This window comes from Rousettus aegyptiacus, unplaced genomic scaffold (assembly GCF_014176215.1).
Source record: "Rousettus aegyptiacus isolate mRouAeg1 unplaced genomic scaffold, mRouAeg1.p scaffold_m13_p_5, whole genome shotgun sequence".
In the NCBI taxonomy this organism is placed as follows: domain Eukaryota; kingdom Metazoa; phylum Chordata; class Mammalia; order Chiroptera; family Pteropodidae; genus Rousettus; species Rousettus aegyptiacus.
In genome coordinates, this window is record NW_023416308.1 from 37,911,029 (window position 1) to 37,934,199 (window position 23,171).

Genomic DNA, 23,171 nt, shown 5'->3' on the forward strand with positions numbered 1-23,171 from the left:
AAATTTAGATTGGTGTTATCTCTAATGCTCAGATGTTATTTCTTCAGAGTGAAAGTCTCCTACTTGGATTTTCTGCCTCATGTCTATTCCCTTTTCACTTTATATTCCAAGAAGCCACAAAGTGATACACAAGCATATTCTCTGCCAGTACTAGAACCTTCTGATGGTTCCCTTATTGTTCAAGTATGAGTGCCATAATTTGCCTTGACCTAGCTTTCTAGCCTTACTTTTTACCACTCTTCTCCAGGCACCTGTTTTAGCAGAGTGGTTTCGAGGGTTGGAGAAGCCCATTTGAAAATCTAGTTAAAACTATGGAATGCACATAATATCCAAAAGTTTAATACCTTTGTTTTTTGTTTGTTAACTCAGATCGTTTTGTATCATTTGCTAATGCTTTCCATCTGTCAGTAGCCTCTAAGAATAACTTTCCACTAGGTAACCATGTCAGATGATTCCTCAGCTGCAGTGTTTCTCTTGGCAATCTCCCTTCTCACAGCTGGGCCTCTCCTCTCTGTGCTTACGGCATGCCCCTGACCTGGGACTTCACTGCCCTTCTCGGAATTTTTTTTGCTTTCTTGTGATTTAGATTCCCCATTTCCTGGATCTTGTGTTTTGCTTTTTCTTGATTTACTCCCATGTTTTGGTGGAGCACACCCTCTAGTAGCTTTGTCAGGTGAATGTGATGGTACAGTGGCCCAGGACAGTTGAAGGCCTTCAGTGGGTTTGTCTATTGAGTTTTACTGCTCTGGTTCATGCTAGTTGCCCTTTATGCCTGGGACACAGGTGTCTTCTGGACTGTTGCTTCTCCATCATCCTAAGGACTCACTTTAGCTCTCTTTTGTGTTGGAATATTAGTTTTCTATATCCTAGATTTTTCTTTTTCTTTTTTTAATCCCATTTTTTGGTAGAGAACATTTTCCAGAAAGTTCCTGAGAAAGGGTATATGGAGTGAGGTCTTGCTTGTCTGAAAGTGCTCTTCTTTTCTGTGTTTAGAACTGACTGATAGACTGGGTTTGGAATTATAGATTGTAAAGAATTTTTCTTCAGAATTTGAAAGTATTGCTTTACTGTTCTTCATACAACTCTTGGGCGATACAAAGCCTTTCTGATTTTGATCTTTATGATATAACCTATTTTTACCCTCTGGAAACTTATAGAATCTTCCCTTTGGCACTAGTATTTTTATATTTCACAGTGATATACTTTGATATGGGTCCTTTTCTGTCCAATTAGTGGACATTGATAGGCTTTTATTTATTCTGGAAATTTATGTATTTTAGTTTTAGGAATTTTTCTTGAAATATTTCATTTATGATATTTTCTTCTGTTTTTGTTTTTTGTTTTCCCCTGAAATTCTAGTCATTCATATATTGGATCTTCTGATCTGGCTCTCTTTTTGTTCCTAATCTTTTCTATTTTACACACACACACACACACACACACACACACACTCACACACACATATATACATGCATACATATATAAATACATTTTTTTTTCTTACTCTCTGCAAGATTTACTCAGTTCTATCTTCCTACTCTTCTACTGAGTTTTCCATTTGAGTTTTCATGAAATTAATTTTAAGAACAGTATAATTTTTAATCCCGCTTTTTTTAATGACATCTTGTTCTTTTCTCATGGATAAATATATTCTTTCTGAACATAGTAAAGATTTTTTTTTTTTTTTGAAGATTTCTTACAAAGTCTCCATTTCTTCCATGTTTCCTTTTTTGCAGTGGGAGGGGGTCCACATTGGTTTTTGTCTTTCATGTCAAAAGCTTTCCTCGGCTGCTTGCTTGTGTTTAAGGTTGGGGACTAAAACACTGCTAAGAAATTCTGTACACGTGGGTAGGCTTGTCAACTTTGAGTTTCATGGTTGAGCTGTTTGGAGAACTCTTGATCTGGGTTACTTTAGGGTTTGTCTTTGAGGCTGGTCAGTTTTTCTACAGAAGATTTTTAATCTCCTGACTGGAAAATATAGGTCTTACTGGCACACTTTCTGAGCAAGAGGAGAAGGGTCTTCCTTTGCATTCAGTAATCTGTAGGTTTAATCCCTCCTTTTTAATACCACGTTCTCAAGTCCCAACTATGCCTGTCTAAACAGGATTCTTTTTACCCACTCCAAACATTTCTCTAGGGTTCTGTGGTGCTATGTGCAGAGTGATTACCTCCTGGAACTAGTGAGGGAGAGGATATAGAGAGTCTAGCTTCTTCTTACCCGTCTTTCAATTGTTTTCTTCATTGTGACTTTCTATTTCTCCCCCAGCTGAGATACAAGTTTTGAGCTTTTTGAGGTTTCTGTAATGTTGTTTTGCTGGTTCTTAGCTTTCTCCCTTGACAGCTTAGGATAGAATACAGTCTACTATGGCTTCTTTAGTCACCTACCACTGTCTGTCTGCCTTCCAGCTTCCAAAATTTTGGCACTCTCTCTTCTTATAGTGGGGTCCTATGAGTGCAAAATTAGATGCCTACGTCTAGTCACTCTACAGTTTTTATCCAAAGCTGACATTTGTCTTCAGATTCTTGTTGTAATTCCTAAAGCGCTGTAACCTCTTAACGCATTAAGTTAGTTGCAATTGCTGACCAGCTCCCTCAACACTAAAAAGTGATTTTAAAAAATCGTCTTTTCTAGCAAATGTTACTGCTGCTTCCACTCCCACACAGCTTGGGCGATGTGACCGATTTGAATTCGAGTGCCGCCAACCAAAGAAATGTATCCCCAACTGGAAGCGCTGTGATGGCCATCAAGATTGCCAGGATGGCCAGGACGAGGCCAATTGTCGTGAGTAGTTGGAGAGAAATTCACCCTCCAGGGAAGATTTTTTGAGAACATGATATCCTATTACTTTTGCTTTATTCTTCACAATAACCTTGCAATTTTGATATAATCTCAGTTTTAGAGATAATAAAATTAAGCTTCAAGGAGGGTCATGTAACAGACTGAGGTATTTATTTAGCTTTTTTTTTTTTTTCATACAGTTATGATTTTTTCATCATGCCATGTTGAAAGTTTTTATATGGTAGAATACTTCAAATAACACAGAGAAATTAAATGAGGATTAGTATAAAATTCTACATATACATTAAAAGAATGAAAAAGGGTACCCTTGGGACATTAAAATGACAGGTCATTTTGACCCCACAGTTACCAAATAATAATACGAACATCTGAGTCAAGTAAGTAACCACACAATAGGTGAACATTGAAAATAATTAACAAAAGGACCTGGAATAGGACTTCCTCTTGGGTGAGATTAATTCATTAATTGGTATTCTTTAAATAAGTTTCTTTAGCCTGTTTTAAGTCTGCCTTATTCATAAGGATGTTGCTTAATTAAGGATGGATGGAAAGAAAGATGGATGAATTTCATTGTAGGCTTCTGAGACTATTTCACTAGTGGTTCTCAAACCTTTTCTAAATACTCTAATTCAGTTTTATCAGTAACAGAGCCCTCCTTCCTACTTCTCCAAGGCAAACCAATTTCAGCTCAGCATATACCAACTCTATGATACAATAATTTTTCAGGAGATGAGGGATTATAGTTTGTAAAAAGCCTCACAAGTGGTTTTGCAATTTTCCATCTCCCATTGAGAATTAGTATATTAAAGAGTTCCTTAAAAATATATATTTAACTGAAGTCTGTACCTCCACTCTAGAGACATGCAAAGAAGTCTTATTTTTTCTTTCACATGAAAACTCATCAGTTGAGGACAATTGTTGTAGCATTCCATCCCTACCCCCAACTTCTATATCTTTTCATCTCTAGGAAAATATCCCTGGATCCTTTATCCTCTTGACCATTCTGGTTGCTCTGATGTGAACAGTGTGTACTTTTTCTGCCTACATCTCAGAGTGTATTTGTGAGAAGTGGATACAGTGCTTGAGATAGAAAACAGAATTATCTGTTCTTGTTCTAGGACAGAAGTTCTCAACCTTGGCCAATTCTGTTGAATCACTGTGGAGCTTATAAATGTTGCACATGCTCAGCTCTATATTTCTGCTTTAATGTGTGTTTAGGGCTTGTCCTAGGAATCTGTCAAGAATTATATAGATTCTCTACTCTCAGATTAGTACAGTGGTTTAGTGGTCTCTTTGTTAATTTCTTTTAGTACTTAAATAGTCATTGTGTTGAATATTGTGTGTATGTTTGCATGGGTTGGGGAGCAAGAACTAGGAGGGGTTTGGTCTTGAGTTCCAATAGAGAAATTATAGTATGAACCCAGAAAACCAAGGAAGATGTAAGATCTGGGAAAATACAGAGGTTTGAGCCTATGTTAGTTTTCTATGACCACTGTAACAATCAACACAAACCTAATAGTAAAGCAACACACATTTATTTTCTTATACTTTTCTAGGTCAGTAATCAGGCACATGTCTTACTGACTAAAACCAAGAAGTGGCCAGGGCTGGTTTCTCTGGATGCTCCATGGGAAAATCTCTGTCCTTGCTTATTCTAGCTTCTAGAGACGCCCTTCTTCTATTTTCAAAGCCAGCAGCAATCCATCTTTTCTGTCTTAACATCTTCCTCTGTGACCACAGCCAGAAAGTGGCATCTGTTTTTAAGGACCTAAGTGATTAAATTGGACCTACTGGGATAATCCAGGATAAACTTCCTATGTCAGGGTCTTTAACTTAATCACACCTGCAAAGTCCCTTTTGCCATGGAAGAAGACATTTAACGTGTTCCAGGGATTAGAACATGGACATCTTTGACTTGGAAAAGCAAGAGGGATTTCAGACCCTCTTCACTGTTATATCCCCTCCTGAATCTATATAAAGAAGGCCTCAGTACCTGTATGTGGGCCTGGCCTAGACCCTCCTTGGTCAGTAGATTTGGTTTCTATGGCCATTCTCTTTTTTTCTCTTTTTATAATCATTTGCAATTATATTGCCATCGCTTGCTTTTTAGAGCCTCATGCAGTTTAATTCTATTTACAGAAATGGAGAGAATATCAAATTATGGTTTATATAAATACAGTTGTATAACTCTTAATTTACCAATGCTCTGTATTTGTGATATTTCATTTTTTGGTAAAATACTTTGAAACCTATACAATTAAAATATTATATAAAGTGGACATGCCTCCTAATATTGTAATTCATTTTATTAGTAGTATTACTCAAGCCAGAAATCAAAGTATCATTCTGCAAACTAATACAGTAACAATAATCAGTAGCACTGTAGGGTTATAGCTACAATTTGTTGATGCCTGCTATCAGCCAGACACTATTCCAGGTACTTGATCTCACTGGATCCTTGTAGACACAATAGTGATGAAATTGTCACCCCAATTTTACAAACAGGAGCTGAATGTGGGTACCATTAAGCAGTTTGCTCAAACTCTCATAGAGCCAGGATTTAAATTCTAGTTTGTTGGACTCTTTCATGACTCTTGCTTGTCATGAAGGTAGATTCCAATGAAGAGTATCACAGTGCCTACATGGCGTCACCTCTCATCATTCCAGAGGCATATTATAAAGCAGAAGCTGATTAGTTCATAGAATGCAAACCCCTTTTCCCAAACATGATAAACCTTTAGTACAACCTGGCCCCTTCCCTGTGTTTCAGCCACACATAGCACTTTGACCTGTATGAGCAGGGAGTTCAAGTGTGAGGACAGTGAGGACTGCATCCTGCTCTCTGAACGCTGTGATGGCTTCCTGGACTGCTCTGACGAGAGTGACGAACAGGCCTGCAGTGGTAAGTGCTGGGTTCCTCACTCCCTCATTTACCTCAGGGCATATCCTGGGCCCTCCTGTGTGGATCTCTAGTGAGAACCATTCTGAGCTTTTTCTCAGTTTGAAAATGAAAGATTTTTGTCCCATTTCAGAGTACCAAGTAAGGTGAGGCTTGTCCCACCTCTGATATAGTGTCCAGCTAATCTTATCCCTGTTCGAGAAACACTGGTCTAAGATTGGTTTTCCATGGACTTCCCACCTTATGTTGATGCACTGTTGCACTCTCAGAGCTTCAGGCTTTGTGATGGGATACATGTCTAGAATGCATTTAGAAATCGTCTTTGTCCTTTTTGGCTGCTACAACAGAGTACCACAGACTGGGTGACTTATAAACAACAGAAATTTATTCTGCAGTTCTGGAAGTCGGAAAGTCCAAGATCGCATCACCAGCAGGTTCAGTGTTCGGTGAAGTCCTACTTCCTGATTCTTAGACAGCTGTCTTCTCACTGTGTTCTCACATGATGGAAGCTGTGAGGGAGTTCTCTAGAATCTCTTTTATGAGGACGCTAATCTCATTCATGAGTGCTCCAACTGCATGACCTAATCACCTCCCAAAAGGCCTCATCTCCTAATGCTATTATATTGGGGATTAAGTTTCAGCATATGAATTGGCGGAGGGCCACGAACATTAGTTTGTAGTCATAATAGATACTGCTTTGACCAATGGTCTTGTACTTATAGCATTGAGTATTAAGAAACAGCCTAAAATGAGTACAGCCAAGGAGGTGAAATGCAAGGAAAAATATGAATGGAAATTGAGGAGACCCTGGGAAAGGTCATATGGGAAGGTTTCCATTCTGTTTTCTCAGGTGTCTTTAAAGATGATGATTGTGGCCTGAGAGTCTAGATCATGGTAGATTTACTAAAAATGAAAGAATCTCTGAAATACAAGAATTCGTAAGATATCACCTTCTTTCCCTTTCCCCCCTTTATCTCTCTAGATGAATTAACTGTATACAAAGTACAGAATCTTCAGTGGACAGCTGACTTCTCTGGGGATATAACTTTGACCTGGATGCGGCCCAAGAAAATGCCCTCTGCTTCTTGTGTATATAATGTCTACTACAGGTAGGTCCCTAATTGCCATGGGAGAAATGATGTCTTCATTTTCACTGGATGTTCTGTAAACTCTAGTGGAATGCATGGAATGGCTCTTTATTAAGAGTCAGATATTTCAGCTACCTCCTGCTGCTTTGATTGGACTGTATCTTTATTGTGTTGCTTAGGGTGGTTGGAGAGAGCATATGGAAGACTCTGGAGAGCCACAGCAATAAAACAAACATGGTATTAAAAGTCTTAAAGCCTGATACCACATATCAGGTGAAAGTCCAGGTCCAGTGTCTGAGCAAGGTACACAATACCAATGACTTTGTGACTCTGAGGACTCCAGAAGGATGTAAGTGTTATAGTTTATTTGTATGGCATGTATAAGACCTTATGTGGAATTTTCTGAGTTTCATAATGATGCTTAGGACTGTTGGGAACATAATCACATGTGCCTCATATGTACAGAAGTATTGTGGCTAAGATTTATGGGTCTTCCTTGAGGGGTTCATGATGGGAAGGCCCTGGAAGATAGGGGAGACTGCTGAGCACAAGAGCTGTTGGGGGAAATCATATCAGGAACTTATATTTGCTTGTGACACTGCTGTCCAGCATATGTACTTGCATGAAGGGCTAGTGTCAGTTTAAGGGCCCCTGGAGGCTGCTTGGACAAACAAAATGGATACCAAGGCAGCAAGACCATAGAGTAACTCAGCTAAACTCTCAACATTATGGAATTATCTTTGAAATATCCTATTCATTGCTTTTCTTTCTACACATATTAGCTGGACACCCATTATTGCTCAGGCATTAATGTTAGGAATTGGAGATTTGGAGATAAATAAGACAGAGTTACTGCCCTTAAAGAGCTCACAGGTCAGTCACACTGATTTTTGATGAATTCTCATTATATTAGTTTGCTAGGGTGGCCATAACAAAGTTTCATGGACTGGTCAGCTTAAACAACAGAAATTTGTTTCTCACAGTCTTGGAGACAGGGAGTCTGAGATTAAGGAGTCTGCAGGGAAGGTCTACCTCCTGTGTCTTCACATAGTCTTCCCTCTGTGTATGTGTCTGTGTCCTAAATTCTTCTTATAGGGACATCACTCATATTAGGTTAAGGCCCACCCCAGCAACCTTACTTTAAGTGAATTACTTCTTTAAAGACACAATCTTCAAGTACAGTCATATTCTATGGTACTGTGAATTAGAACTATAACATACGAATTTGGCAGGGGACAAAGGCCATACAGCTCAACCCATAACATTCATTTTCTGTGGATAAATGCTCTCTACAGAAAAAATAAAGTTTGACTAGACAGTATTGTAACTGGCTTTCATGTGTGGCTTCTAAACTGACTCTGAAAGCAGTCACATAAGACAAGACCCAGAAATGGCTTGAATGTGCCTCCACTAAAATCATTAAAGAGTCTGCTTTGAAGGCAGTTCTATTCATTTAGACTTAGAAGTTCTGTGCTGTTAGAAAATAAGTCTTCTTCCTTTGTAGTCACACCCACAGTACTCTGTTTTGTTGTATGAGAAGTCTAGGCAGCAGGTGCTATCCTTGACAATTAAGATCTCAGCATTGGAGGTCCAGGGCCAGTGGTGACTCAGCCTGCCCAAGTAATTCCATCCTGTAGCTCTTGTGGGCCATAAATCTATGTAAGAGTCGACTAAGGCATGATCTAATGCATGGACAGCACAGCTTGCATTCTGGAAGAGGGAAATGTTTCTTGAAATGTGAAGACCAAGCTAACAGCCTTTTCGAGTTGATAGGTCACAATGCCAGCTCTATATTCTTTCTTATCATTATTTTAAGCTCAGGGAAATTTCTCCAGTTAACCAGTATGCAGGCGAGTTTTAACCCCAATTGACTCTTTTCTAGTGCCAGATGCCCCTCGAAATCTCCAGCTATCACTCCACAAGGAAGTGGAAGGTGTGATTATAGGCCACTGGACTCCTCCCATCCACCCCCATGGCCTCATTCGAGAGTACATTGTAAGTATCTTCTAGGAGCTGGCCACATGGATTGGGGCTCTTAGGAGATTTCTAGGTCTTTTAAAGCAGATATTGTCCTGCATAACTTGACCTGATTTGGTATAACCTTGTAAATAATGATTCATCTCTTAGAAGATTTTGCATCTACCCCTTCACCTTCCTCTGGCCTCCTTGTAAGGTGTTAAGATTTCCCAGACCTTTGGCTACCTTTTACTAAAATCTTTTCCTTCTCACTTTAGGTAGAATACAGCAGGAGTGGTTCCAGGATATGGGCCTCCCAGAGGGCTGCTAGTAACTTTACAGAAATAAAGAACTTATTGGTCAGCGCTCAATATACTGTCAGAGTGAGTTTTAGCATCCATTTCAGCCCTTGGCTTAGCCTTCGATCATGGGGAGATGGGTGCTGTTTTCCGAGAATTCCCTGCTTACCTTTATGAGATGCTTATTATCAGCCTGCTAAATACCTAACCCCTTGCCCTGGGGAGTCATTGTTTCTTCCTATTTCTTAAACCACTGTCACAGAGAAGTTAAAATCAGACTTCCTTCAGATAACCAAGAGTTTATGGTAATGCCACTTTACCTGCCTTTAACCAAGATATTCTGCTAACTTCAGCTCTTATACTTTTGCACCTACCTCTTTTCTGCTTATCTGTTGCTGCAGGGTGATACAGAGCTATAAGTGGCATTTATAAGTTGATACTGTGGGGTTCTTATAAAAGAAATATATTACCAAGATCTTCAGCAGAAAAGAGATAGGTTTTGTGCAGAACATGTTTGTTGAAACAATTAAGTTCATACACAGACTCCCTTACACTGATAATATTCTCAGTACTCTTTTTCATATATATGTGTATGCTTATCTGTGTATATATGGGCACACACACACACACCCACACACACACACAACACAACACACAACACAACACACACACACACACACACACACACACACACACACACACCACACATACCTGCCCTTTAGGGAGACCTTGACATTCATCAATCAGCAGACATTTCATAATCTCAGCATTGGCCCCATTTCCTTTACCCCAGTTCTTTCTCATTGCCTCTTTCACTTTCTTATTTAAGTTGCTTTAGCTTCTGAATATCCTGGATCCCTCCGTGGACACTTTTTTCCAACCTTACTGCCAAAGTCTCACCCCTTTAGCTCTCTCGGCATTCTTACTCTATGGTACCTTGCCTTTATTTTATACTAATTCACACTCTGATTTGAAAAGGTGGCCGCGGTGACTAGTCGTGGAATAGGAAACTGGAGCGATTCTAAATCCATTACCACCATAAAAGGAAAAGGTAAATGATCCCAGCATTTGCAGATTTAGAGAAGTGAGCAACCCTGTGGAAGTAGCTTTCAGTGTGACTGGAAAATGGAGAAGCATAGATTAGAAAACTTCACACAGTCTCCTTCCCCCAACACATTTGCTTCTATGCCTGTCTCCACAGTGATGTAGGTACAGATTTTGGGTACAGTTCTCTTCCTAGAACTAAGCATTTCTTATAATGCAAGGGATTTCCAATGGCCATCAGACCCAACCCTCTGTCCTCATGCAAATACACAGAATAGAAGATGTCCTTTCCTTCACTAAAGAGAAAGATGATTTTGTAATGTTCATTTATGGTGTTTTAAATAGAGTGCCATGCTGATGCTTGTTCCTTCTGCCAATGGCACTGACACACGTTGTGTAGGTGGTGGTTTCTAGCACTAGAGCTGATATTAGTAGTAGCTGATTGCTGCCAAGTTCAGGGCACTTTGGAGTGCTCCCTGCTTTGCATACATCAACTCATCTAATTGAACCCTCAGAACAACTATAAACAGATAAAGAACTGGAAAGAGGTTATGTTATTTGCCACACAGTAAGTGACAGAGCTGGCAGGAAACTAATTTGCCTGACTCCAAAGCCTGTGCCCTTAACCACTGTGCTACCCTGCTTTCCTGGGCTGAGACACGTGCTTACAGACACTGGGTGGCTGGTTTGTCATATGGTGTGTGTGCCTCATGAGGACAGACTCTGGCACACTTTGAGAGACAGAAAACTCAACTGTTTGAGTAGTTTTCTTGACTTGGTACTTGGGGCTTTCATTTCTGAACTTGTGAGTATTAAAGTCAGAGTGTCACATGGAATGTGATTGGGTATATTTAATCTCTGCCTGTGAGAAATAAGCTCTGGGTTGTAAAGGGTCACTGGTTGCCTTTAAAATTTAAGGTCATTGAATCAGGGCAAGAGGCATGCCAAATTAAGTGAACCCTGTCAGTCTTTGGAGGAGGGTGTTTGTAGGTATTAGAAAATGTGTGCCGAATTCATCCTACCGTAGAGTTTTTATATGGTATCATTTCCTTCTACAAAATCAGGGTCAAAATATACTAACTGTTCAGACTGAAAAGAAGGGACTTTGGAAAGTCAACAAAAATATGTACCTTGAATTCCCTAGACACAAGTCATACCTGCATTTGAAAATTTCAGTGGGTGGTTACTTCTCTTAAAATTCTTTTATATGATTTTGATGAACCTAAGAGTGCATTTTAGTTAACATATATGCAAGAGGCAACTATGTGCTGATTTTTATGAAACATCTGTGACCTCACATCATAATAATATAAGAAGATGAAGGACAAAAACAGCAGTGGCATCAACCAGAAGGACTAAATTAATTAGTGAATGTAGTGGATTAATAATAACAATGAGAAAAGCCACGGTTTATCCAGCACTTCTTGTGGAGTAAGCAACATGCTTGTTATTTTACATGAATTGATCTCTTTTAATCCTTATCAGTCCCTCAAGTATTCTTATGCTTATTCTGTAGCAGAGGAAACTGGTTTGGAGAGGACTGTGACTTGTCCCTAGTCACACAATTATAATTCAGCTCAGCTTTATAGCAGCACCCATGCTATTTTTCTCTGAGTTGGCTGCCTGAAACTCCTAATATCCTTTCTTTTCCTGGTTACTGCATTTTCCTCAAGCTCAGTTTTATTATTATTACATGGTTGATCATCTGGACAAACTCTTCCAGATTTTGACATATCTCTTTTGCCTCCAAATCTTATCCATTCCTTTGAGTCTCTCTTGCCTTATCTGTAGAAGAGGTATAGGTTCTGAGAGTTTAATATACAAGTTGCCATTTAAAGATTATCTATTCCATCAAGCCCTTTTAGATTTTACCTAACAAAGCACTATCAATTTTCTTGTGGACAGACCTTCAAAAGGATAACATGATGCTCATCACTTGAACTGAGATGGGTCTTTTCTCTCTGCCATTCTCTCCTTGCCCACCCCCCACCTCCACCTCCACCAGCTCTCAGCTTGAGCTCTGGTCTTTTTAAGAATGCTGGTGACTTATTGGTTCTTTAATCTGTCCTCGATGGGACTTTATTGGAAAGGGAGAGAAATGGAACATTAGTTGAGTGCTAGGTACTTTTATTTTAGTGAATTTCCCCAGCTCTGTGAAGTGTAGATCGTAATTTTCAGGCTCAATGAGGATAAGTAACTTGCCCCAGATTACGTAATTGTTAATGTCTGAATAGGAATTTGAACTCAAGTTTGCCAGACTCCAGGGCTATGTTCTTTTCATTATGCCACAATACATTTATAATTTATGACTTACTATTTACCTTGCTGTCATCCTTCCAAAAGGACTGAGGCTCCTGGGTCTCCATTAGTGCCAGTAAAGGTGACTCTCATTGTGATCTCTGTACCTTTCATAACCAGACTGAAACAGTTGTTTGGGGTGCATTTATATAATAGAACTTTATTGCTCGCCCTAATTGCCAGAATAGTGGACTGAGCCAAGATAGCTATGTGTTCACCAGGCAACTGTGGACCCAAACTCAGCTTCAGGAAAACAGTGGTAAAAGAGATAGATGAGTTAAAAACAGCCAAAGAAATGCCCTTTCTTCCTCTACTGAAAGATCACTTTGTCTGTTGTGCTGAAAACTAAGTCCTACCTTCCTCACTTTTCATCATGTGGTTTCTCTTTTTGAATTCCCTTTTGTTTTCAGTGATCTCACCACCAGATATCCATATTGACAGCTATAGTGAAAATTCTCTGAGCTTCACCCTGACCATGGATAGTGACATCAAGGTAATGTTGAAATTTCAAACTAGCAGTTGGATGGGACTTGACTTTGTATGGGAACTGATACAGCAGAGCCCAGTAAGATTAAGAAAAATAAATGACATAGTCTAGTGAAGCTAAAATACCACAACTAGGTCAGTTCCTTTTCTCATGAAGAATAACTTGAGTCTTCACATGTAATTATTCTGCCTCAGCCAGCCTGGTGCCTTTTTTTTTTTTTTTTTAACCATATAATTAAATGGTTCACAGCTACAGTGCAAATAAGGAGTTGGTGTTACAGAATATGTATGCCCTGTAATTTTCAGCTTTATTGGATTTCCTGATGCTAAGCACTAATGCAGAGGCTCCCACAGTGGAAGAGTCTTATGAGAGTCAGATACCTGGAAATGTATCCACTAACATCCAGCCAATATCTTCCTCTACCAACACCACCAGCACATCCGCTCGGCCCATCTTCATAACTAGCTTCACCATAGTTATCTGTCCTACCTTCCTCAAGTTGAGATCCACCTTCCATAGCATTCTTTGAAGTTGTGACAGGACAAACAACTTTCAGAGTCCTTGTGCCATTTACTGAACTACAATTTGGTGTCAGAGACAGTCAGTGCAAGAAATGGCCTTATGTAGACCTTGTCTATCTAATCTTTTATTTTGTTTGTTTTGTATTTAAAGATCTTTAAATCAAATTCTTCTGTGAGCTCATCTTAGAAAAGATAGTCTTTCCTGATACATGGATATATGTGCTTCTATTAGACAATGAGATCTAACCAAGCCTCCTTTGTATTGTTGACTTCTTGGACTTCACTAAGATTTATCCTTAATTGTCATAACCTAATCATCTTTTCAAGTTTTCTTTCTTCTGCCTTTATAAGTTGGTTCTTGTACTTTTATTTTATATTAATTTTTTGTTTCATTGAATCTGCACTTTATAAAGGTCTCAAGTTTGTTTTTAGAAGTAGGTAGAGAACAACTAAATATTCAATGATAGCACAAATCGAACTATTTGAAAGATCAAAATAAACAACCTGTCCATTATAAGAAATGAGATACCTAGAGAAACTATAGAAAAGGATTACCTTTTGTATTTGGTGTAGTCTATGACTATACTGTTTGCATGACACGTTTCTTGATTTCTGGCAGGTGAATGGCTATGTGGTGAACCTCTTTTGGGCATTTGACACTCACAAACAAGAGAAGAGAACTTTAAACTTCCGAGGGAGCATATTGTCCCACAAAGGTAAAACCTTGGAGCTGGTTGGTGTGTGAGCAGAATGGAGTAAGGCTAGAGAGATGCTTTCCTGGCAGCATAGCTTGTGTGGCAGGTACCCAGGAAAAGTGTGTGGGGTTTCTTCTAGCTGTCATTCTGGGTGGACAAAATGAGGATACTATAAATGACTACTGACTTCAGGTGAGGGATCCAGTTGGTAGTTCCTCAAGCTCCCTTTTAACCTGATGGTTCTCATATAAGCTGGAGACTTTAAAAACAAAACAAAACAAAACAAAAACTTGGGAAGAAACTAGATTAACTCTACACAAATGATTTTTGCATTCTAAAAGAGTTTCTAGATTTAGTTACCTGTTTCTCTTTTCTGGCCTGGTTCACTCCTCCTCTGCTAATACAAGGGCCTGGTGCATAACTGGTGGTCAGTAAATATTTGTCGACTGCATAGACAAACAAACTAAGCTAAAGAAGGAAGAAAGGAAGTGAGGAAAGAAGGAAGTGGTCTAAACTCTCATATATCTGTGCAAATACTGAGTCTCAATTAAAATTCTCATATCTGATGGGCTCAAGGAAGGATTTTAATTTATTTCCAAGACAAAACCTTCAGTGGCAAAGGCTGCCTGTGAATATTGAGAATGACATGGGAGCTTCTTTCTTTCCCCATCTACCCTGATCACAAAGTACTTTCAATCATGTTTTGTTCCTAATGGGTGCTCTATTATCTTGTGTGTGTGCGTGTGTGGAAACTGAAGGTCATGCAAGCAGGTTCTACAAGAGTAGAAATAACATTGAGCACTTACTATGTGCAGGCATTTACCTAGGCATGCTGAATGTATTGTTTTACATAATGCCAATAATAAATCTGTGGAATAAGCTTATTTTAGAAATGGGAAAACAAGGTTCAGAGATTCCATGAGAAAGTGGCAGAGCTAGGGTTGGAACCTACATCTTTCTAATTCCAGAGCCTGTGATCTCGTTACCTCAGTGTCACACCAATAGAAATTGGCAGAATCAAGAACGAAAGGCTTATTAACTATTGCTTGAAATACTTAAGGGCTAGCTCTGTGCTAGGCATCATGCCAAGTACTATTCAAGCGTTTTCCTTTTAATCCTCTAATAGCCAGCTGCAAAAAGTGCTGTTATTTTTCTCTATGTTACAAACAAGGACTGAGAGTTTGAATGCTTTACCCTTGTTAATACAACTACAAAGTGTAGAGTCAGTTCTCGAACCCAAGTCATTCTAGTTCCAAAGGCTGTACTCTTAGATATCCTTTGTTCACTTCTCTTTTACTTTTTAATAACATTTCCACCTAATTAGAAAAGAGGCACATGTTTATTACAGTGTCTCTGTCATTTCGAAAATGAAGTATAATGAGAACTTTAAATTTCCTATAACTTCACTTCCCAGGAAAACCACTTTTAAACTTTGATATCTTCTAATTAATATTTGTTTGCTTCATTCATCTTTTATATATTTTTTTATAAAATCAGAATAATATATACAGCTTCGTATTTTGCCCCTTTATTTAACATAAAATTTTGAGAATTTTCTAGTCTTATTAAATATTCTTGGAAGTAACTTTTAGTGGCCGCATAATAGTTCATGGAATGCACATGAAGTTCATTGAATGTATGTTATTTAACTATTTCCCCATCACTGGACAGTCAGATTATGTACAGTTTTTTCTACTCTAACAAGGACTGTGATAGACATCCTGGTTGCACAAATTTTGGGGTCCCTCTGACTTCATAGGATAACTGGATTGAAGTTTATGTTATGTAGAGTAGTCATTGAATAACACTTAATGATTCTGTAAAATATGAAAATCCAACATGTTTGACTCACTTAAATTGAGCACTTAAATTTAAAAAAAAAAATGATGTGCATATCAGGACATAAATTCTTGAATAACACCTCTAGTTCCCTCCTGACATCTCCTTGTCCCTGTTTTTACAGTTGGCAATCTGACAGCTCATACATCATATGAGATTTCTGCCTGGGCCAAGACCGACTTAGGAGATAGTCCTTTGGCATTTGTGCATGTGATGACCAAAGGAGTCCGCCCACCTGCTCCTAGCCTCAAAGCCAGGGCCATTAATCAGACTGCAGTGGAATGCACCTGGACTGGCCCCAAGAATGTGGTAAGTTAGCCAGGATGACCACTATCCCTCCTGCATACACTCCCGCCATGGACTTGCACAGCTTCCTATCCGACATGGCACATCTTCTCAGCTCCTCATGCCCCTGCTTCACACTGGTAAAAGTATCACCCCCTTTTGGGAATCCTCCTCTTTTCCCTGGCTCGTCATACAGTCTAACATCTATCATTCTATGTTTGCAATTTGTTATTTGTAATTGTGTCTGTTTTCCTTCTCTGCCTATCTCTCCTCAAACACGAGCTCTTTGAGGACAGAGACTACGCCATGTTACTTTTGTAGGTGCAAGTACAGTGCCTGGCCCATGTGCCTTCTCTGTAAATGAGTGCATAAAATAAATGTTGAATGAAGACTTCTCTGAGCATTTTTAAAGTGGTTCCAAGGGTCTTAAATCAGGGATTTCAAAAGAATGAGGTCATTTGTCACTGAGCTGATGTCCTTTTCTGTTCTCTTCTTTTATCAGGTTTATGGTATCTTCTATGCTACGTCCTTTCTTGACCTCTATCGCAACCCAAAGAGCTTGGTGACTTCACTCCACAACAAAACAGTCATTGTCAGTAGGGATGAGCAGTATTTGTTTCTGGTAAGTGTCCCATACCACAGAGGCCAGAGGAGTTTCTCTTTTTAGGGGATGTCTTAGTTCCTGAGCTCCTAGGTGAGACCTAGGGTGCTGGAGCCATGGATTCCAGGATTCCTGTGAGTGACGGGAGGAGGGTAGTTACTCAAAAGCACGAGCATCAAGTTCTTGCTTGAAACACAGATTAAACAGCCATACCAACTGTGGCTCCATTGTGGAGGACTGAGAACCTGGCAGATGGGTCACAGGAATGCATTAAAGCTTTTATCCGATTCTACTTCTAGGAATTTAGCCTATATACTTTTACACATGTGGTAAGATATATAGGAAGAGGCGTGTGATATACTATTGCTTGTGATAGCAAAAGATTTGAAACAAATGTCTATCAAAAGAGGAGTGGTTAAAAATAGTGTAGCTTATCCTTGCAATGGAATGCAGGACAACCATCCAAAAGAAATATAATAACTCTAAATGTAGTTATAAGAAAAAATCTGAGCTATATTATTAAGTGAAAGAAGGGAAGAACATAATAATATGCATAACATTTTCTTATTTGTAAAAAAATTTTTTAAGGAAAATAGCCTGTATATACATACATGCATACATATATATAACACACATATATATATGCATGTACACATACATACATATATATAGAATATATATATGTATGTATGTATCTACATACATATATATAGAATATATATATGTATGTATGTATCTACATACATACATACATATGGATTTCTGTACTTATATATACTTAGGACATTTCTGGAGGGAAGTATAAAAACTGTTACCAGTGGTACCTATGGAAAAACTAATTAGACCTGTGGGGTAGGTGGGGAATTATTTTATATTTTACATCTTTTTGTACTGATTGAATTTTAATTATGTGCATATGTCGCTATTTTGTTGAAAAAATGATTTTGTGAAGTTTGAATGAGCCCACATGGTATTCGTTTCAGGTCCGTGTGGTAGTACCTTACCAAGGGCCATCCTCCGACTACATGGTGGTGCGGATGATCCCGGATAGCAGGCTCCCACCCCGGCACCTACATGCAGTTCACACAGGCAAAACCTCAGCTGTCATCAAGTGGGAATCCCCCTATGATTCTCCTGACGAGGACTTAGTGAGTGGGCTGGTTGTCCTGGCACCCTTGCTTATTCATAGTATGGTTTTTGTGGGGGAAGGGGCCTTGTATTGGGGCAAGAACCATAGGCCTGGTGGTTGTAGCTCAGCACAAGGTTTCTCCTTTCTCTCTGGCCAACGATGGGGTCCTTATGGGTGCTACTTTTTTGTTGTCACTTCTCTATTATTTCTGACCGCTATATTGGTTCCTTTTTCTTCTCTGCCTTCTCACATTTCATTCTCTGACCTTCCAAAATGGATTGGCAAACAAAAGCCTGCAGGCCACATCTGGCTGTCCTCTGTCTTTGTAAATAGAATATTATTAGAATGAAGCTATACCCATTCATTTACATATTATCTATGGATGCTTTCATGGTACAAATGACAGAGTTGATCTGGCTTTCAAAGCCTAAAATATTTACTATGTACACCCGTATGAAAAAGTTTGCTGGCCCCTGATCTAAAAAGAAGCATTGATTTTAGAAACAACTCCTGCCCCAGGCTGCTTTTACCTCCATCCTCTCTGCGCTGCCCACATCCCACATCATGTGGTACTTGACACTTGATTGCTAAGATACTTCCTGACTCTCAGCTTCTTCCTGATGATTGAGTTTCTTGTACTTACTACCTGTCCCTTTATTTTCCCCTTTCCTCCATATATGTAAGAAGCAGCCTGGGAGAGAGTAAAGTTTGATGTCCTTTGACCATTTCCCTTTATTATCTCCTCTGACAACATCTCAAAACTGTTAACAGTAGTGGAGATACAGAAGTTGAACAGTGAGTTTGGGTTTTTCTTGCCTGCTCCTATCTACCTGCTGATGCCACAATAAATGTGAATTTCTCTAGAGTATTTTTTGGATTGAATTGATAATTTTATGCACAATTCTGGGAGTGAATACTTGTTATAAGGTTGGACCTAGTCATCCAAAGTCTTCCTAAAGAGCAGAGTCAGACTTTGGGGCCCAACGTGTTGTTGCTATGGGTCCCAGCCACAGATATACGTATGTTATATCAACCATCATTGACCTACAAGGAATAAAAAAATGCCACAGTTTTGATTACCATTAAAACGTTTTTCTTGTCCAGTTATATGCAATTGCAGTTAAAGATCTAATAAGAAAGAGTGACAGAAGCTACAAAGTAAAATCCTGCAACAGTACTGTGGAATACACTCTGAACAAGTTGGAGCCTGGAGGGAAATACCATGTCATTGTCCAACTGGGGAACATGAGCAAGGATTCCAGTATAAAAATTACCACAGGTAAGCAGAGAGAGATGGCAATCTTTCTTGCACAGCAGGGAGTGTACAGTGCTGTTAGAATGCCTTTGCACAGGAAATTCTATCAGGAATTACACAGGAAGTGCAAACACCACCCTTTAGTATCCATACTTGGGTAAAACGGTGTAGGAATCCATTGTCTGGCCGCAGTGTGGTTGTCAGAGCACTATGAACTGGGGAACGCTGTCATTTTCAAGATTCTGTATCTCTTTTAATCTCCTCTATGCAAGCCGGTTTTGACATGTCTAGGAAAGAAGAAGAGGAATGCTCAAGAGAGTTAGGGAATGAAACTGTTTGCCACTAAAACCAAGCATTGCATCTGGGGACCAGGACTAAAGTCACAGTAGTTCCTAGTGACAATATGATATGCAGAAATGAAGAGAGAGCAATAATTGGGCAGTAGATTAAAGAGGAACTTGCTGCCAGCCTGGGGCTGGCTCTATAGCTCTGCATTGAGGCTCAAGTTCAGAAAGCAGGTAATAAGCTCATTTATTTGGACAACAGCAGTGTGAGGAGTATCAGTAATGGAGACTGGCAGTATGATCACTGGGGCTGGGCCATACTCTGTGGTCATTCCAGCGCTCTGACTTAAGGCCCTTTACTAAGCTCTAAGGCCCCTCTGCCTCTGGGGACAGGACTAAGGAGAGGAGAAGTCCAAGTTCAATCCATTCCATTTCATCCCTTCCTCTACCTCATTTGTTTTTAGCTGTCCTTGGGACTAAGGGCTACTAAATTACATACTGTACAGATTTCTTGGATAAAGGTGTTATAACAACGACATATGTCAGTTAAAGAGTGTCTGCCAGATGCTAGGCTCTATACTAACCATACCTGTGTTTTATTTCTTCCTTAGCCTAGGCCCTGCAAGGCTAACATTATTTAATCTCCTTTTGACAGATAAGAAAATGGAAATTCAAATATATAGCCACTAACTGCATCCTATTTCATCTTTAATTTTCAGTTTTGTTATCAGCACCCGATGCCTTAAAAATCATAACAGAAAATGACCACGTTCTTCTGTTTTGGAAAAGTCTAGCTTTGAAGGAAAAGTATTTTAATGAAAGCAGGGTGAGTTCTTTCCTCCTTCTCAATGACTTTGGAAATGTAGTTGAAATGCTACTTTAGAGATGAGCTCATTAGCTGACATAGAGTAAAAAGAAAGTATAAGGCGGTGTACTTGAGAATTAAAGGACCATTTTCTATGAGGTTGCTAATTAGTGAAATATTTATACTGCCCATTAAAGATGAGAATCTTTACACTAAGCACTTTTCAATCATGAACTTCTCTTCACCTGAAAGAAAGAAATGGGCCAAAGCCTTCACTGTGCTTCTTGAAGCTGGATTGGAACTCAGCATTGTATTCAAGGGCCCCATCTTTTCTAAACTTTCTGAGGGCAAGGCTGTGGCTTCAGTGATGGGAAGCTGAGCTGCACTCTCAACCTGATATCAGTTTCTTTCCAGTAAAACTCAAGGGAGTAGGAAATACTTGAAGATAGTGTTGACATATGAAAAACACTTGTTATGCTTAGTTATTAGCAGATCAATTACTGTATTCACACACAACATGTGATAGGAGGAGAAGAGCAACAGCTGGGGACGATTCTTGAATGGAGCTGCTTTAGCCCATTGTTAGACAAACACGAGTTAAATAGAAGCATGATAAATCAACTGTGGCTACCTCAAGGTATAGTGTTGGCAAAGAGTCCTGGGGTTCTAAATAGTCACAGTGCAATACTAGAAGCAAAGCTATATTAAAATTTAAAAATTCTCACAACTCTCATGACTATGACATATAAATGGTTAATATATTTAAATGTAAAGGAAGCTCTCAAAGCAATTCAGAACAGAAATATTATAATTTTGAAAAAGGTACAGGTAACAAAGTAAAAAATTCCAGTACCAGTACACACACACACAAAAGGTTCAACTTCATGTGTAATCTAATTAACAAATATATGACACTTTCGCTTAAATGGGCAAAATTTAGGGGGAAGAGTAATACCGGTATGAGTAATAATTGGGGGAGATTAGTACTCTAGCAGTATGAATTAGTTCAACCTTTTGTAAGGTTCATTAAGTAATATGTATCAAAAATGTTCACACCCTTTGACCCAGCAATTCTTTTAGGAATTTACTCTTAGGAAACAATATGCATAAATAATTTATGTATGGGGCCGTTCGGGGCATTTATTTATGCTAGCAAGAAAGAGAAAACAACCTAAATGCTCAACAGAGAGGGCTGATTAAATACATTTTGGGTGGTTGATGTTTGTGTCATTTGAACTTTTTTCTTTAGACCTTTATGTATTTCGCAAATATTGTACACCAAATATATATTAAAAATAACACTGATGTAGAAAGAAGAAAGCAGAGATGGGCTTCCAGGCAGGTGGTATTAGGAGAGCTGGTTTGGCAGCTGATTGTCATCAGGGATTCTTCCTGGGTGTCAGAAGCCCAGCTTTTAGGTTGGGGTACAGGACAAGTCTATTCCCAGTGTGGGGTTCTGGCATAAACATTTCATGTCCTCCTCTACTCCTCCACCCCGACGCAGAATAGACAGGCCAGTGTAATGAGGACCAAGAGACTGTGAGTATGCAGTGGGATCCAATACCTGGATAGGGATAGGAGGTCTTTTTTTGGTAGTGGTGGAGTAGGTGGTGGTGGTGGGTTTGACACTGGATGTTCAGAGATCAGTGAAGAAATCCAGTAGTCTACTCTGATCTCGGCCTGCATGCTGGGTCAGGACTGTCTCAAGAGTTACTTTTCCAGTGCAATAGTCCAGGACACTTACTCAGTTTATTTACTTCAGTCTCTCCTCCAGAGAACTGGGGCCTGAGCCTACTGAAACACTTCTTATTTCAAGGTCAGGCTGGTCTGTGACTACCATCAGCTTGGAAGAGCTAGAAAGCAAGGAGATAAGAAGTGAGCTGTGTGCTGATAGTGGAGTCCCCATGCATTGTTCTGTGGAGAAACATCCTGTCTTCTGATGCAAGTTCCTTTTTTAGACCCCATTGCTGGAGTCCATTGTGACCTGGATTTATTATTAGTCAAATTCCATTAGAACAAACTATTGCTGAATTGTCCAGATTCTTTGTGGCATTTAATATTCTTTGAGATTCTTTAGGACAAGTAGACTGCTTACAAGAACTTTGAATGCGCACTGAAATATTTGTTAAAATGGCTTTTGTTAGGGCTATGCTTTTTCACTTCTCCTATATAGCTTGAAAGGGGTGTCGTAGTAATTTGAGACATTTGGGATGAGAAAAATTCCCTTTTTTGAATGCAGTATCTCAATAGTAATATGAAAAGACCTAGTAAGAAACCCAAAGTGCTTTAACATCTGTTATAGCCTCTGCAATAAGGGGTTCACATAAAATTGGAAGCATAATAGAAGCTGTCAGAGTCCCTATCTAACTTCCTAAGCAATCTCCTGTGTTTATTTCCAGGGCTATGAGATACATATGCTTGATAGTGCCATGAATATTACAGCTTACCTTGGGAATACTACTGACAATTTCTTTAAAATTTCCAACCTGAAATTGGGTCATAATTATACTTTCACTGTCCAAGCAAGATGCCTTTTTGGCAGCCAGATTTGTGGGGAACCTGCTGTCCTGCTATATGATGACTTGGGATCTGGTGAGTTACTATTGCTGCTAGTTTCTGTCTTCCATTCCGGGGAAATACATTAAGGATGTAGTATGGTTTGATTAAAATATGTTTTTCAAAATGTATTTAAAATATTATTTCAATTCAAAAGAAAATAATTTATTTATCAATTTAATCAGGCACTGATTTATTTACTAATACTTCCTGAGCCAGGGTATAAGGAGCTGGAGTTACAAGGTGACCACATTCTGAATGTCAAGCCCAAAAAAGGAAGGCTAACAGGTTTCGTTTAAAAAGGAGATTCTATTTGGGAAACACTAGGTT

At 39.1% G+C, this 23,171-nt stretch overlaps 1 protein-coding gene across 4 annotated transcripts in view; it reads left to right on the top strand.

The window, feature by feature from the left end:
- The window catches only part of SORL1 (sortilin related receptor 1), a 152,117-nt gene that overhangs the window by 121,255 nt on the left and 7,691 nt on the right, over nucleotides 1–23,171 (top strand). For all 4 annotated transcript variants that reach the window (XM_016161276.2, XM_016161275.2, XM_016161274.2 and 1 more), the window contains 15 exons: nucleotides 2,633–2,782; nucleotides 5,571–5,702; nucleotides 6,682–6,808; nucleotides 6,967–7,136; nucleotides 8,670–8,782; nucleotides 9,022–9,126; nucleotides 10,021–10,093; nucleotides 12,795–12,877; nucleotides 14,012–14,108; nucleotides 16,051–16,235; nucleotides 16,714–16,833; nucleotides 17,796–17,960; nucleotides 19,046–19,220; nucleotides 20,200–20,306; nucleotides 22,685–22,877. In XM_016161276.2, coding sequence (XP_016016762.2) covers nucleotides 2,633–2,782; nucleotides 5,571–5,702; nucleotides 6,682–6,808; nucleotides 6,967–7,136; nucleotides 8,670–8,782; nucleotides 9,022–9,126; nucleotides 10,021–10,093; nucleotides 12,795–12,877; nucleotides 14,012–14,108; nucleotides 16,051–16,235; nucleotides 16,714–16,833; nucleotides 17,796–17,960; nucleotides 19,046–19,220; nucleotides 20,200–20,306; nucleotides 22,685–22,877 — 1,995 coding nt within the window. The remainder of the gene's footprint in view (nucleotides 1–2,632; nucleotides 2,783–5,570; nucleotides 5,703–6,681; nucleotides 6,809–6,966; nucleotides 7,137–8,669; nucleotides 8,783–9,021; nucleotides 9,127–10,020; nucleotides 10,094–12,794; nucleotides 12,878–14,011; nucleotides 14,109–16,050; nucleotides 16,236–16,713; nucleotides 16,834–17,795; nucleotides 17,961–19,045; nucleotides 19,221–20,199; nucleotides 20,307–22,684; nucleotides 22,878–23,171) is intronic.